At 43.1% G+C, this 13,114-nt stretch overlaps 1 protein-coding gene across 2 annotated transcripts in view; it reads right to left on the bottom strand.

Moving 5' to 3' along the window:
* LOC118342354 (potassium voltage-gated channel subfamily KQT member 4) overlaps nt 1-12,256 on the bottom strand; it is a 46,633-nt gene extending 34,377 nt beyond the window's left edge. For both annotated transcript variants that reach the window (XM_035680848.1, XM_035680847.1), the window contains exon 1: nt 11,138-12,256. In XM_035680848.1, coding sequence (XP_035536741.1) covers nt 11,138-11,439 — 302 coding nt within the window. In that variant the 5' untranslated portion in view covers nt 11,440-12,256. The remainder of the gene's footprint in view (nt 1-11,137) is intronic.
* Nucleotides 12,257-13,114: the final 858 nt, after the last annotated feature.

The following is a 13,114-nucleotide window of genomic DNA, read 5'->3' on the forward strand; positions in this document are numbered from 1 at the left end:
TCTCTTGTAAAAAGGCAGTGAATTAGTATGATGTGAGGCCAGAGCAGCAACAGAAGCAGCAGCAGATGTAGAATATTTGAAAGACAGGGGCAAGACAACTTTTGGGCAAAGTTTCTCCCCCCTTCCTTCTCTCCTTACAGTGAAGCTTGTTGACATGAAGTCACTTCATGTAGTGAACAACCAGCATAGAGGGAGAACAATGAAGAAAAAGAGAACGAGTAAAGTCTGAAGAGGCCTAGAAGGAGAATGAAAACCAGAAGGAAAGAGAGGGTAGAAAAACAGGAAAGCAGGTGCAGCTGAAAGAAGCATAAGGTTCTGATGGACACCGACCAAGATAAGTGAGTAACAGGAACTGCAACAGCAACTGTCACACTTGAATAGAGGAAATGTTGCGTTCAAATGAAGGAATTGTGCAAATAAGGGATTTAGAGCAGGAGGGGACAGAACGCAGGAAAAAAACAATCTCACAAGAGTCGCAGGCAGCCTGCGTAATTATGGCTCCGTCGTTAACATTTGATTATTGTTTATGCTTTGCCCACAATGCCACTGGCCAGCCATTTACACACACACACACCGCACAATCTCCATAAACCTACACATGCATGAATGCACACACATTTTGCAAATGTGCACACGCCAATCAAGACCTTTTCTGACAGCATGCACACTCAGCCACATGAACAATGACACACACAGAGACACACACACACACATATATATATATATACACACACATTGCAAAGCGCTTTCTGCAGGCAAGGCAGACCTTATAAATACTGTCCTACATTGTGATTTTGTTTGAGCCCCGTCTCCATGGTGCTGCTTCCTCACATGTTTATAGTGACTGCCGTTATAAATTAAAATGATCTTAACAACACTTAAGATGGGCCTTGCATGCGGGTGCAGCCAGGCAGGGACAACAGGAGAAAGACACAGAGAGCTGGGCTATCCCAGGATCTAGAGAGACAAGAGACAGAGACAGACAACAAGCAGAGAGAGCAGGAAGAAGACTGGGAGAGGGAAAGAAAGAACAGGGTTTGCTCCAAATGGTAAGTAAGATATAAAGCAGCTCTTGACGAAGGTATTCTGAAAAACCTGACGATGTTTTAGCGGTGGTGTGCCTTTACAAACGTGCATACACATCAGGTATGGCTGCACAGTCATGCAGCCTGAAAACCATATCCACAGCGCTCACGTGCCTAATGGGGTAAAGTTACAAACACATGGACAGAGAATAAAATCTAATACCAGATACACAACCAGCCAGAGAGTCCATCTGATATACAGAAGCTGTTTGAGGTTGGACCTAAACACATCAATGAGACTGGCCCACCTCTGCAGGGACAAGCACCATAGATGATCTGACTTCACTCACACCAAATTCAGTTAAATTTTCATTCAACTTTTATGTAGCTTTCAGTCTTATATGGTAACAATTTCCAACAGTTTAAATGTGCACATCTACTTTGTTTTTTACATCTAAAATGCACAGTGACCTTAGCTGAGTTTATATAGGTTTAAATACTAGGAGAAAGTTAATTTGTCTACTGTCAGAGATATTGATATAATGTTAATCCCAAAGTAGTTCTCTATTTAACATGGGTATATTAGGCCATTGTGGGCAATGTTTTAAATAAATGAGTGGATTTATGACGTGATAATACAGAATTTTTATAAAAGCTTTGCATCAATGTGAAGTATATTCATTTGTCAGGTATTTTATTGTTATATGAAAAACAATTATATATATTCTATATTATATTATACAATATATATATTATATTTTACATTGTTCTGATGATATAAAATAACATCCTGGTAGAGGATTTCATACTGGCCATATCACTACCACTGACAAATCTGAGCTAAATTACTAATGCCTTGAACCTGATATTGTCTCTGGAGCTTGCTTTAAAAACATTTCCTGTGTTTTTATTATATTTCCTCAGTCCTCCATCAACAACCAAACCCGTCACCTTGTACTTCATTATCACTTATCACATCATCACCACATTAGTAAGTAACATGTTAATTCCTTATCAGCGGTCAAGCTAAAGAGTTGGTTTCCACATTATTCAGTATCTGCCGATAATCTGCGGTGTGCAGGTGCAGCCACTCACACAGGGTCAGGCCTTAAGTGTGCTGCTGAGAGATAATGGCAAGGCTAAAGCTATTGATTTATTTTCTGTCTGCCTTATGGTCTTCGCAGCCGCTGGCGACACACAGACCCTGCTTCCTAAGCACTCTTCGTCACTAACTCATGCAGAAGACCTCGATGAACAACTGCTTACCCCATTCATTGATACTTTTTGTCACTGAACAGAAAAGTGAAAGGTGGATGTGGATCATCAAGGCTCAGTAAGCTGCTGATTGTGAACACTGGAGAAAATCATTTGAACTTTGAAAACGCACATACTGAGCTGCCAGGGATGGTTACTGTACAGAAGGTGGAAGGAAGCATATTCAGTGGCACATGTAACATATACAGAGGGTGACATTGCAGGGCAGCTTTCCCATGGCTTGTGACACAATACATTTCCAGTCAAAAGAGAGTCAGACTTTACTGGCAGGGCCGTCTACCGTCACCAAAGTCCTAATTGTCCTGCTTTACATAACTGCTGGGTTGCAGCGTTTTGACAGTCCAGTGTAACATTGATTTAAAGCAGGACAGTGTGAGAACCAAAGCAGTGGCAGCACAGTAAAGTGTTTCAAAAGAAAGCTCCCAGAACAGCCAGGCAGAGGAGGTGTTGTGTGAAACATTGCAGTGAAATAAGAGGGAAGGTAATGTTGATCAATCAACACAAATCAGAATTGAACTTTTTTTGTAAAGCGATTGATGAATCAGAAAACAGGCTGTAACTATTCCACTGAAACAAATAAGACGACAACTATAACAGAAACAAATCAAGCACAGAAATGTGTCAGCAATTAAGAGGAACATGTAGTTTGAACAATATGGTCTCCTGAGAACACAGGGGACACACTGGCAAAAATCCCAGAAAATTAACAAAACCCCCCACCTACAGGATTTTGTTTAAATGAATGACTGCTACAAGAAAATGACACAACAATTTGTCAGTATTTGCTGCTCCTGTAGTACGTCTACGCACTCGCCACCTCTGCAGAAATCGCCGATGCTAGGCCTATACAGAGAGATGGAGAGATGTAATAATAAGATAGACAGTAGAAGGGAACTGGGAGACTGCCTCTGGATTTTCCTGGCTGTGAAAGCAGATCTGGAGTGTTTAGAGCGTCTTGACTAGTCAAAATAAACCCTTGGCATTTCCCTTCGACCCTTGCGGCCAAATGCCACAGTATTCCTGGCCTGCTTCAGTGACAATAACATTACATAAACACAGATTACTGCAGATTAGGGGGTGTATAAACCCCTACTGATCACCTATCTGCAGGAGAATCAAACAGGACCATTCTGTGTGGCTCAAGGTCTCTGCTGGGGGGGGGGTTTGTATGTACATACTGAATTTCACCTTCAGCCTTTTAACGTGTTCTGCACTATCAAATAAATAAACAACAGTAGTTTGCTTCCCCCTCATGATAATGGTGTGTGTGTGTGTGTGTGGATGTCTGTGCATGTTCTGTTCCTGGGTGAAAGTGAGCAGAGCGAGCAGGGCTAGATATCTGGATATTGGGGGGGGGGAAACCTGATTCCTGGTCGGCCATTCCAGGACAGACAGTCTCCTCCCCTGGGAGACACATTTTGCCCCAAAAGAAGAAATTAATACAGCAACTAACCTCGACTCTCCTTTCTTTCCGACTCACTCTTATCTCTCTACCTTTCCCTCCGTGCACACACAAATCACTCGTCGCCTCCCTCCCATGAAGGACAAGAAATCTATGAAGACCTTCAAAATAGGGATTTTTTCTTTACATTTAAATCTACCATTTGTGGACATTCTGCATGCTTCTGACATATCCTCCCATCTTTTTGTTGGGTTTAAAGAAACTATACCTTTCATTTCAAGTCAACATTAGCAAGCACATGCCGGCTGAAGTGCCCTTGAGCAAGACACTGGATCCTTACCAGCTCCGGGGGTTCTGCTGTTGTGGTAGGGGACAAGCGGAAAGAGAATTTTCCTACAGGGATCGATAGAGTATCACATTATTATCATTCATCCTTAGCAACCAAAATCAAGCCCCCTTCTACTCCTTCCTTCCTCTTCTGCTTGTCCTCTGCGTCACACTTTGGCGTTAGCGGGTAGAAAGTCACTGTACGGAAAAATAAAGCCACAGAGGAGGGAAGGCCCGGAGGTTAAAGCAGTTGCTGCAGAATGTGACAGGCCACTGAAAGATGTCATGTGTGCTGGAGGCCAACTGTGACACACAAACACACTGACACACAGGCCAAGCGTAAAAGTGGAGGAAAACACTTGAAAAAGTTGAAAAGACATCAGGATAACGTAGAGGCATGTGCATTTAGTGTGACAAGTGTGAGTTAGCGAAGAAAATTAAATATTCCCCAGCAGTCATGTAGGGAATAATAAATAGAAAAAATTTATGTAAAAATAAATCTTTCTCAAACTCTCATTTTTGATCAATAAGGTAGTCATTCACTAAAGTCTACTTCCCAACTCAAAAAAAAAAGTGTACTGTTACAATAAAACTGAACAGTAAAGTCATGTTTAACTTATTTTCAAGCAATGATCTTTCAAAATACACTAATATGGTTTTGCCACAATAAACGTCCCAATCAAGACATCTTGAATCGAAAATGACCTTGTATCTGTTTCCACATGGTGTGTTTAAAATCTTAAGAACACAAATCAGCCAAAATCCTCTTCTCCGGTTTCCTGACCAATCCAGTCACTCTGGCCTTAATCTCATTACCAGCTCGACTGGATGTTGGTTTCTCCTTCACTCAAGTCAAAGTAAATTCCAAAGATGCTCAAAATAGCACTACTGAAACTGTGACAGTGAATACGGAAGATCCTGCTGAGTAAATTTAAGAGCTTTTGAGGCGAGCGAGGCGGGAGGCTGTTTAAAACAAAGAGAGTGGAGAGAGAGGAGGCGGGGCGTTGAGGAAGTGAGGGGGTGTGGAAGGCGAGGTGTGGAGGCCAGAGGCTGGAGAAGGTTGCAGAATGTTAATTTTGTCTATGAAATTGTCGAAAATGTGGAAGGGACAGGCGCGGGGAGTGAGGGCCGTCCAGCAGGGGGTTACTGATATAGAAAATTATAATAGAGTGTTGGAACTGAAAAAAGAAGAAGAAAAATTACTAAAACTACTAATCAATTATCAAAAGAGTTGCCAATTAGATTTCCTGTCAACCAATCGATTTCTCAACTAATCATGTGACTTGCAAACTTATGCATCTATTTATTAATGTCTATTTCCTCCACATTCTTCACAAGGCTGATAGTTGATCTTGCACTCTCTCGTTCACAAACAGACCGGCCAATCAGGACTGAGAGGAAGAAAGGGGAAGAGATAGAGAGGCAGTGAGGGAGGGGGAGGTCAATTAGACGGGGCAGCAAATCAGAGATGATATTCCCAGTCAGGATGAAAGGGAAGGAGGGAATGATGGAGGAGAGAGAGGGAGAGTGACGGAAGAGCAAAGGCATTTGGGCCATAAAGGATTCTTAATGGAGCAGAATTTACACAACCTGCTGAGGTGAACAGATTAAAAAAAAAAACAGCAGCGGTAAATGAACAACAAGCATCCAATCTACAGTCCTGAGCAGGTTAAAAAACCCCACACAAAGTGCAGAGTGGCTTTCTCCTGTCACTACTTTATGGTGCCACTTCCCTCTCCGCTCCACCTTTCTTTTTGTCTTACTTAGTCATCAATAAAAACACATTCATGTGCTGACTAAAAAAAAAAAAAAAGCAAAAAACAAAACAAAAAGCTATTTTCTGATTTTCATTACTTAGGCCATTAATAATTAAAAAAAGGTCCAACACCAAACACATCAGTGGGGTTGTTTTTTAGAGGATGCCGGAGGCAGGAGGGGGAGGGGGTGCAATTTTAGTGGATTTTGTGTTGCGTGGTTGAAAACCTGGAAAAGCAGACCAGACTGTTTCCATGACCCAGGTGAGAAAGTAGATTAGCTGGCTCGGACAGGGTTCAGAGGGAAGGAAAACTGCAAGGATAGACAGATAGAGGGAACACATTCAATCAACAAGCTGTCTGGGCTAAATGAGTTTAATAATGTCAGAAAGGCAATTCACCTTTAATGAAAAGCTTGCGAGTCGCATTCTGTGTACAGCACTGTTAGCACAAAAGATGTGTGAAAAATTAACCATATAGATATTTCATCATTTCATCAAACCATCCGTGGAGAGGTTACGGAGAGCATTAGGCTGCGAGTCCTGTTGTGGGTATCTCCCTCCACCGCTATAAATAATGTGGCTTTAGGCTGAAGCTTTCATAAACAGACGCCATCACTGATGCTTGTGCCATAAAAGGTTAAAATGAAGGGATCCCCACACACCAGGGAGACAGAAGGATTTATCCGACATGAGAGGTTTACCTTGGAAAAAGATCATATTGAGATTATTTTGACAAATATTGCGATATGATTCACAAATGACTGAAAAAACACTACTAAAATAATGATGATTTGTTGGGGTCTATACCTCTCACAACTCGAGAATACGTTTTTCATTATAACACATTAAACCTTTATTACACAATTGCAGCTTCTGCGATTTGAATATTGCAACATAATATTTCGATTAATTGTGCAGCCATATTTGAAAGCATAAACAATGCATTATTAAAAGCTGCAACAGATTTGCCAGTACTAAAGTGTTTTTCATTATTCAATTACTGCATAATGAGGTGTATTTATTCAAGGTTGCATCCAAATGTGCAATTTGCAAGACAGACATCTGTGAGTGGTATTGCACTTGCATGAAGTTGGGTGACTCACAGAGGGGCCAAAAATCGAAGCAGAGTAAGTCCAAGATATCCTCACTTTTAGTCCCTATAGTATGGGTAAAGCTCCACAAACACTTCCAATAATGCAACTTGATAACGTCAGAGCCTTCCTCCCTGGTACACTCCACACCTTCAGTTTGTAATGAAAGCTATGTGAAAACTATCCTCCCGACAAAAAATCAAAAGATTCAGCTGTTTCAGAAAGGGCCTTAGAATGAAATATATTTACATCAAAGTGACAAAGCCATCAAGCGGCCGTATTAATAATGACGCGAGGACAGACAGGATGACATCACTAGGGCGTCATAGGTTATTTTCCCAGGCGTGACAAAGCCTGTCCAGAGCCACATAGGGGTTTATACAGCTGTTTTCACTGGCGTAGTAGGACTAACCATGGCTATAAACTGATTTCAATGTATTATAATTCAAGGAGTTCAGCTCAGGCAGAGCAAATGAACAGACAGCTACATGATTATTCTCGAGAACAAATTTTCTTAGCTCACAATTGAGCCTGTCGAGAGCGTTGCACTACTTCTAAAGACATTTCTCTTGAACCCACTAATACAGATGATACCGCTCAAGCTCTAGTCTAAAAACTCTGTTATAATTTTGCTCTACATCTCTGCTCCTCCTTTGTTCGACATCAATAATACATGAATGGTATATTTTAACCCTCCTTAGAACCGATCAATCACTCTGGCTGGTCAGTGCTCGCTTTTCACTGCTTTCCACGTGCACTATTACTGTAGTTTCAGGCTGGGCTTCGGGGGAACGCTGTACCAAGCCAGAGACTAAGATGGGGTATGGGCAGCCGGACACAGTGCTGGTATTAGTATGACCTGATCGGGAACTGGTAGCCTGATATTAGTTCCACGGCCCCAAAGGACTTTCTGCTGGGATGAATTACCATTTGCACAGGCGGCCTCATGTGATGTGTCTATATGTGGCACTGCCTATGGTGGAAATGGGAAAGAGGTCAAAGGTGAGGGGAAACACTGAAATTGATCCTTCTGAATGTTGTTGGTCATCTGCCAAACTCATTGGGCAGGTTTACACGCAGACACATGCATAAACACACACAGACACTCAACAGTTTAAACAAATCTGCAAAAAAAAAATATTATTCATTTAAGTTCACTATCAAGCAAAGGTTCTCTGGCTCTTCTCTCTATTTTATATCACTATAAACTTAATATCTTTTAAATTGTTGGGCGGACAAAACAAGATATTTAAAAATGTCACGCTGTCCTCTGAGAAATTGTATCACTATTTTCACACTTTTTAAACACTAAACAATTAATAAAAAAATATATATATACATAAAAAAAGAAATCTTACAGATTAATCATTAATCTGTAGTTGCAGTCCTAACCAATAGCTCCTCACAATACACACACAGATACTGTTTACACATCAAGTGCAACAGAATGAAGTATGTGTCTGAACTATGCAGATTCTTGGAAACCTCCACGCTTTCTTACAGCCCAGACTTTCTTGCTGTGCCGTGTTTGTACAAAAACTTTAACGGACTTCACCAGCACAGACAAGCAGACCATCCCTCCTGCTGACACTGTAGTTTCACTGCAGGTGAAACAAATAGCAGAGACTCAAAAGTGACAAAGAGGTCCTGAACTTTAAAAAGTGGTACACACAGAGCCCGGGTAAGAACACAAGACCCCCAGTGTTGTGATGAGGTTGGTGACATTTTTCATAGATTAACAGACGTTTCCTGGGAACACTATTGTGCTTTAACAAGTTTCATTTGCATTCTTACCCCTCCCTCTTTCCCTTTTCTTGGTATAGTACAAAACAAGACTTTCAGTTGAGTCTGTTTATTTCTCATCCCAGGTTTCCAGGAGAAGAGGCGTGCCAGCTCTGAATTAGCATACAGCTGTTACACATGCTGAAGAGCGTTTGAAGAAGTGCCTCGCCATAGGAGACAGTCGACATACAGATGTAAAACAGTTTACAATAATGTAACCTGAACCATTTAGACTGCAGGATGTTAACCCAGGACTTTTATCTAGGAGACAAATCCGTCTCTTTGAGGATGCGTCTCATGTGCAGCTGTGACAGCAACAAGGAAGGTTGAGGAGCGTGGTGGGACTTCAGTGGGTGCCTGTGGAGAGCCATTACGGTGGAGAGCTACTTCACCCCTTTTCCATACACACTCCAACACACACCTGCGAAGAGAGGCTCTCTAGAAGCAGCGCATCTGTTCCAGCGTCCCCTGTTACAATGCAGGACTAATTAAAGGATCAGGGGAAGTTAGCACGGCGCCCCACACAGCAGTGTATGGCTCAATTTAATTACAATAGATCAACGCCGCCTTAATTGAGCTTCATCGCACAGTGAATTTTTCTCACACATGGTACGGCTCTCAGCATGGTGAGCGCCTCACATGTAATTAATCAAAACAAATGCACAGCTCAGGGTGAAACAGTATCATGAGGGAATGATGCACTCAGCTAGACATATGTGCACCCAACATATATCATGTCAAAGTGCAAGGATTTTTCAAAAGCCTACTAACATTTAAGTCTCTAGTACGTCTGTTAAAACGGCAAACATAAAACAGCTCATAACAGAGGTGGCTCACTTTTAAAGTCGGTCCAGCCCCGTCTTTGAGGCCGTGGCATCTGAAACATGATCTTGGCAACTCAGTGAGCCTGCCCTGCCTTCTCTGACAGAGAAATAACAACAACGGCAGAGCTGCCATCCACTCCGACAAAGAGTAATGTCAGGGAGAATGTCACCCACACAACTACCCTGCAAAGGCCACAGCTCTAATGAGAAACACGCACACACACAGCATGCAGTTCAGCGTGTGCTACGAAGTCATGTTTGCAGTCCCCGCGGAGGAAGGAAGAACCAAATAGAGAGAAGTGAAAGAGGTGAAGGACAAAGCGGTTGCTGATCTGCACTCACTAATGTGCTGACAGTATATGATGAGAACACGTATGAGAGCCGTGGCTCTGCGGCGGGATTTCCCCTCTGTTATAAACACATGATGGCATTGGCAGGGAGACTGCTGTACTTGTCTAAACAACGACACAGAAAGCACGGCCCGGTCCAAGGAGCTTCCACACATAATGCTCTGTCCACTATGTGCCAGACACAGCAGGGTGACAGCTGCTGGTGCACAACTGTCCTGGGATTCACTTAAGAAGAGATTGAAATATACTGACACTTAGGAAACAGAGTGAACTTTAATTTGAGACACTTAAAGCCTTACCACTGACAACAAGCTTTAGGATAATTTATTTAGTTATTAAAGAGGTTAAATCTAATCTGAAACCAAATGACAGTTCAGTACAGTTTGGACAAACGAGCGCTGTGTGTGTCACATATTAGTCCTGAGTTGTTTGTCCGACAGAAGAGAACAGGCAACGCTACCAGTGAGCTCATACTTTTCCAGTGTTTACATATTGTATACATTATAGAGCATATGGCACAGGGGTACTTAAAAGCCCTGACAGAATACTTTCTACAGTACAGCGGGGGAGTTGTTTTAGTTTGAGCTCTGTGTTTACTGCATGTGTTTAATTGGTAAGATTATCCTTCAACTGGTTAAAAAGCTGCCACGTAATGGGTTCAGAATGGGTTCAAGTCTTTTCTTTTTTTTTCTTTACTTGTGCATAATTTACTTCACCTGTCAGAAAAGTGCTGCAACAAACAAAGCCAGTCACAGAAAAGTGTTCTACATCCTTTCATTACAGACCTTTCCAGTACACCATTCACACCTCTCTGTCATTTAAACTCATCAGTCAAGCAAAAACAAGAAACATACTGCAAAGTGATTCATTTCAAAGTATGACTATCAGCAGGCATCAAAAGTGTTTACAAGGGGATTTTGATTTCTTAAATAAATGCCCCCTGTGGATTTGGACAATTTCAATTTAATATCCAAGGTGCTCCTGATGATTTAATCAGACAGAGACAGGGGGAATTGAACAGAAGACCCCGTGTTGTGATGATGTATGGCGGCATATGATCGTGCTAATTGCCGCATAAGCAACTCTGCTTGGTTAATTGGAAAATTCATCAAATGACTGCTGGCGTGTAGTGATCAAAGCACATGTTGGAAATAAGTAAAGAAACCTCGTAGCTTCACTCACTAACTTCATAAGACTTTAAAAAGTTGTTACAAGGAAAAGGAAAAGACAGAAAATTGCCACATGTGGAGTTTTTACTTGATTTGGTCCCTGGCCCGTGAGAGAAAACAGTGATGATAAACTTACATGAATGCGTGGTAGATGAATGCGCATCCTCTTGGTCTTTCCAGCACGTTGTACAGACAGTTTTGCAACTTTCTGTAGCGTTTGCTCGAGGCGGACGTGTTGGCCCGGGGTCCCGGCGGCCCGGGCAGCGGGGTGCCCAGCAGACCTGTGCGGTGAGACGGGTGTCCGCGCTCCGGGGTGGACGGCTCGCTTCTCTCCGTGTGGACAGCGGTGAGAGCCACAAACTCTACCCGCCTGTCGTCGTTCGAAGCCGGGGGCACCAGCATTCTGATGCCGCCGTTGTTTGACGGGCTTCCTAACATCTTCAGGAAGACACGATTAAACTACATATGATCTGACACTTCTCACTGGATCGTCCGCAGGAGCGCAGAGCAAAGTTTTGACCGAGTCATAGTGCGGTTTTGTCTTGGCTTTAAAGTGGACTAAAACTAGTCTACGGGTCAAAACGCATGAGTAAATATCATCCCTGCTGCGTTTCAGTGCCGGTTGGATGAGTTCAGATTTTAAAAAGTTATCTGTAAATCAAGTCACGGTCGCAAAAGAAAAGATGCACAATACTGGGACAAGTGCGTCGCGCAGAAACGTGACCTTCAGCGATCATTGTCAAGAGTCAAGATGTGGGAAATGCTCAGCGGGGGTGCAGAGAAGTAACAAGACATGCACTGACAACCTCGTTGACACTGCTAGCGACCTGCCATCACTCTGCACAAATGATCTCTCACGCATAAATACACTTGAAACCAGCAGCTGTAGATCCCTAAACAAGGACTACGAAGCGAGCGAGCGCAGATGGGCATGCAGTGGATCTGTGCTCTCCACAAACCAACTCTATCCAACTACAATAACCGGCGTTCTTTTCATTAAGTTGTGTCTGAGCTGCTTCTACAGTTTTGAATTGGCGGAGTGAGACTCGCCACAGCCGCTGTCATCATCAGCCCGCTCTGCTCTCCCCTCCCTGTGCGTCTCTCTGGTCCAGCGCTCCTCCGCTCCGGCAGGCAGGCGGGGTGGAGCGCGCAGAAGTAAAGACCATCAGTGTGATGTCAAGAATCGCAGACGAGCAACTCTTAAAAACTCGGGTAGAAAATGACAAATAAACGCCTGTCGATGCTTGCCTCTAGTGTGTGTGAGTGCTTACAAATGTGAACCCGACCCCCACCCCTTCCTCCTCCTCCTCCTCCACCCACACCCCTCCCTCTCTGGTGCAGAAAGAGTGCAGAAAGAGGTGCGCTTGCGAGAGAGGAGGACTCCGCGCACGGCATGGGTTTGAGATGTACGCAGATGCATTATGTGAGAGGAAGACTGTTTTTTTTCTTCTTTGTTTTTGAAGCTTTCCCGGAAGTGTGAGAGGTTTCTATAACTTTGATAAGAAGTGCTGGTTGGGCATATGGAGCTAAAGGCTATTATAAAATTACACAGGGGGTAGTTTATAAGTCCCAGGTTTATTCTCTAAGCCTCCCAGAACATACAGTTTAATGACCAGGGATTGAAGCAACAAAGGTTTCCTTTGTCTTTCCTCTGAAATGAAAATGTCACTCGTGCTTTATTGTGGGAGGGGGGCTTGAATCCATGCCTACAAGCGTTAGGGACAGCAGAGACAGGTGCTGGGGGACACAAAGACACCGACTGCAGCCTCCTCCTCCTCCTCAGTGAACAGAGCTTTCTAAATCTATGACTGTGACACACACAGAGGCCTGTGGTTATGACACAAATACTAGGGTTATGGAGCCAAGTGCCCTGTAGAGAGATCACCTGTCATGAGGGGCCTCTGAGGAATGTATTGCGAGGTGGTCCCCAAACTCCTGCTGGAATTCATTGTTTCATCTGACCACCAAAAGTGACACCGGCAAAGATCATTCATTTTCAGCTAAAACAAGAAGCTCTCGGACCAATGTAAACCTGGAGCTACTGGTTGTTAAATACCAGAGTTGAAAAAGTTTGGTATTTCAAAACAAAGAGGAACAAATCTGCTCTCTTTCC

Source organism: Morone saxatilis, unplaced genomic scaffold (genome assembly GCF_004916995.1).
Source record: "Morone saxatilis isolate NCDOM2014 unplaced genomic scaffold, NCSU_SB_2.0 Contig9, whole genome shotgun sequence".
Taxonomy (NCBI): Eukaryota; Metazoa; Chordata; class Actinopteri; family Moronidae; genus Morone; species Morone saxatilis.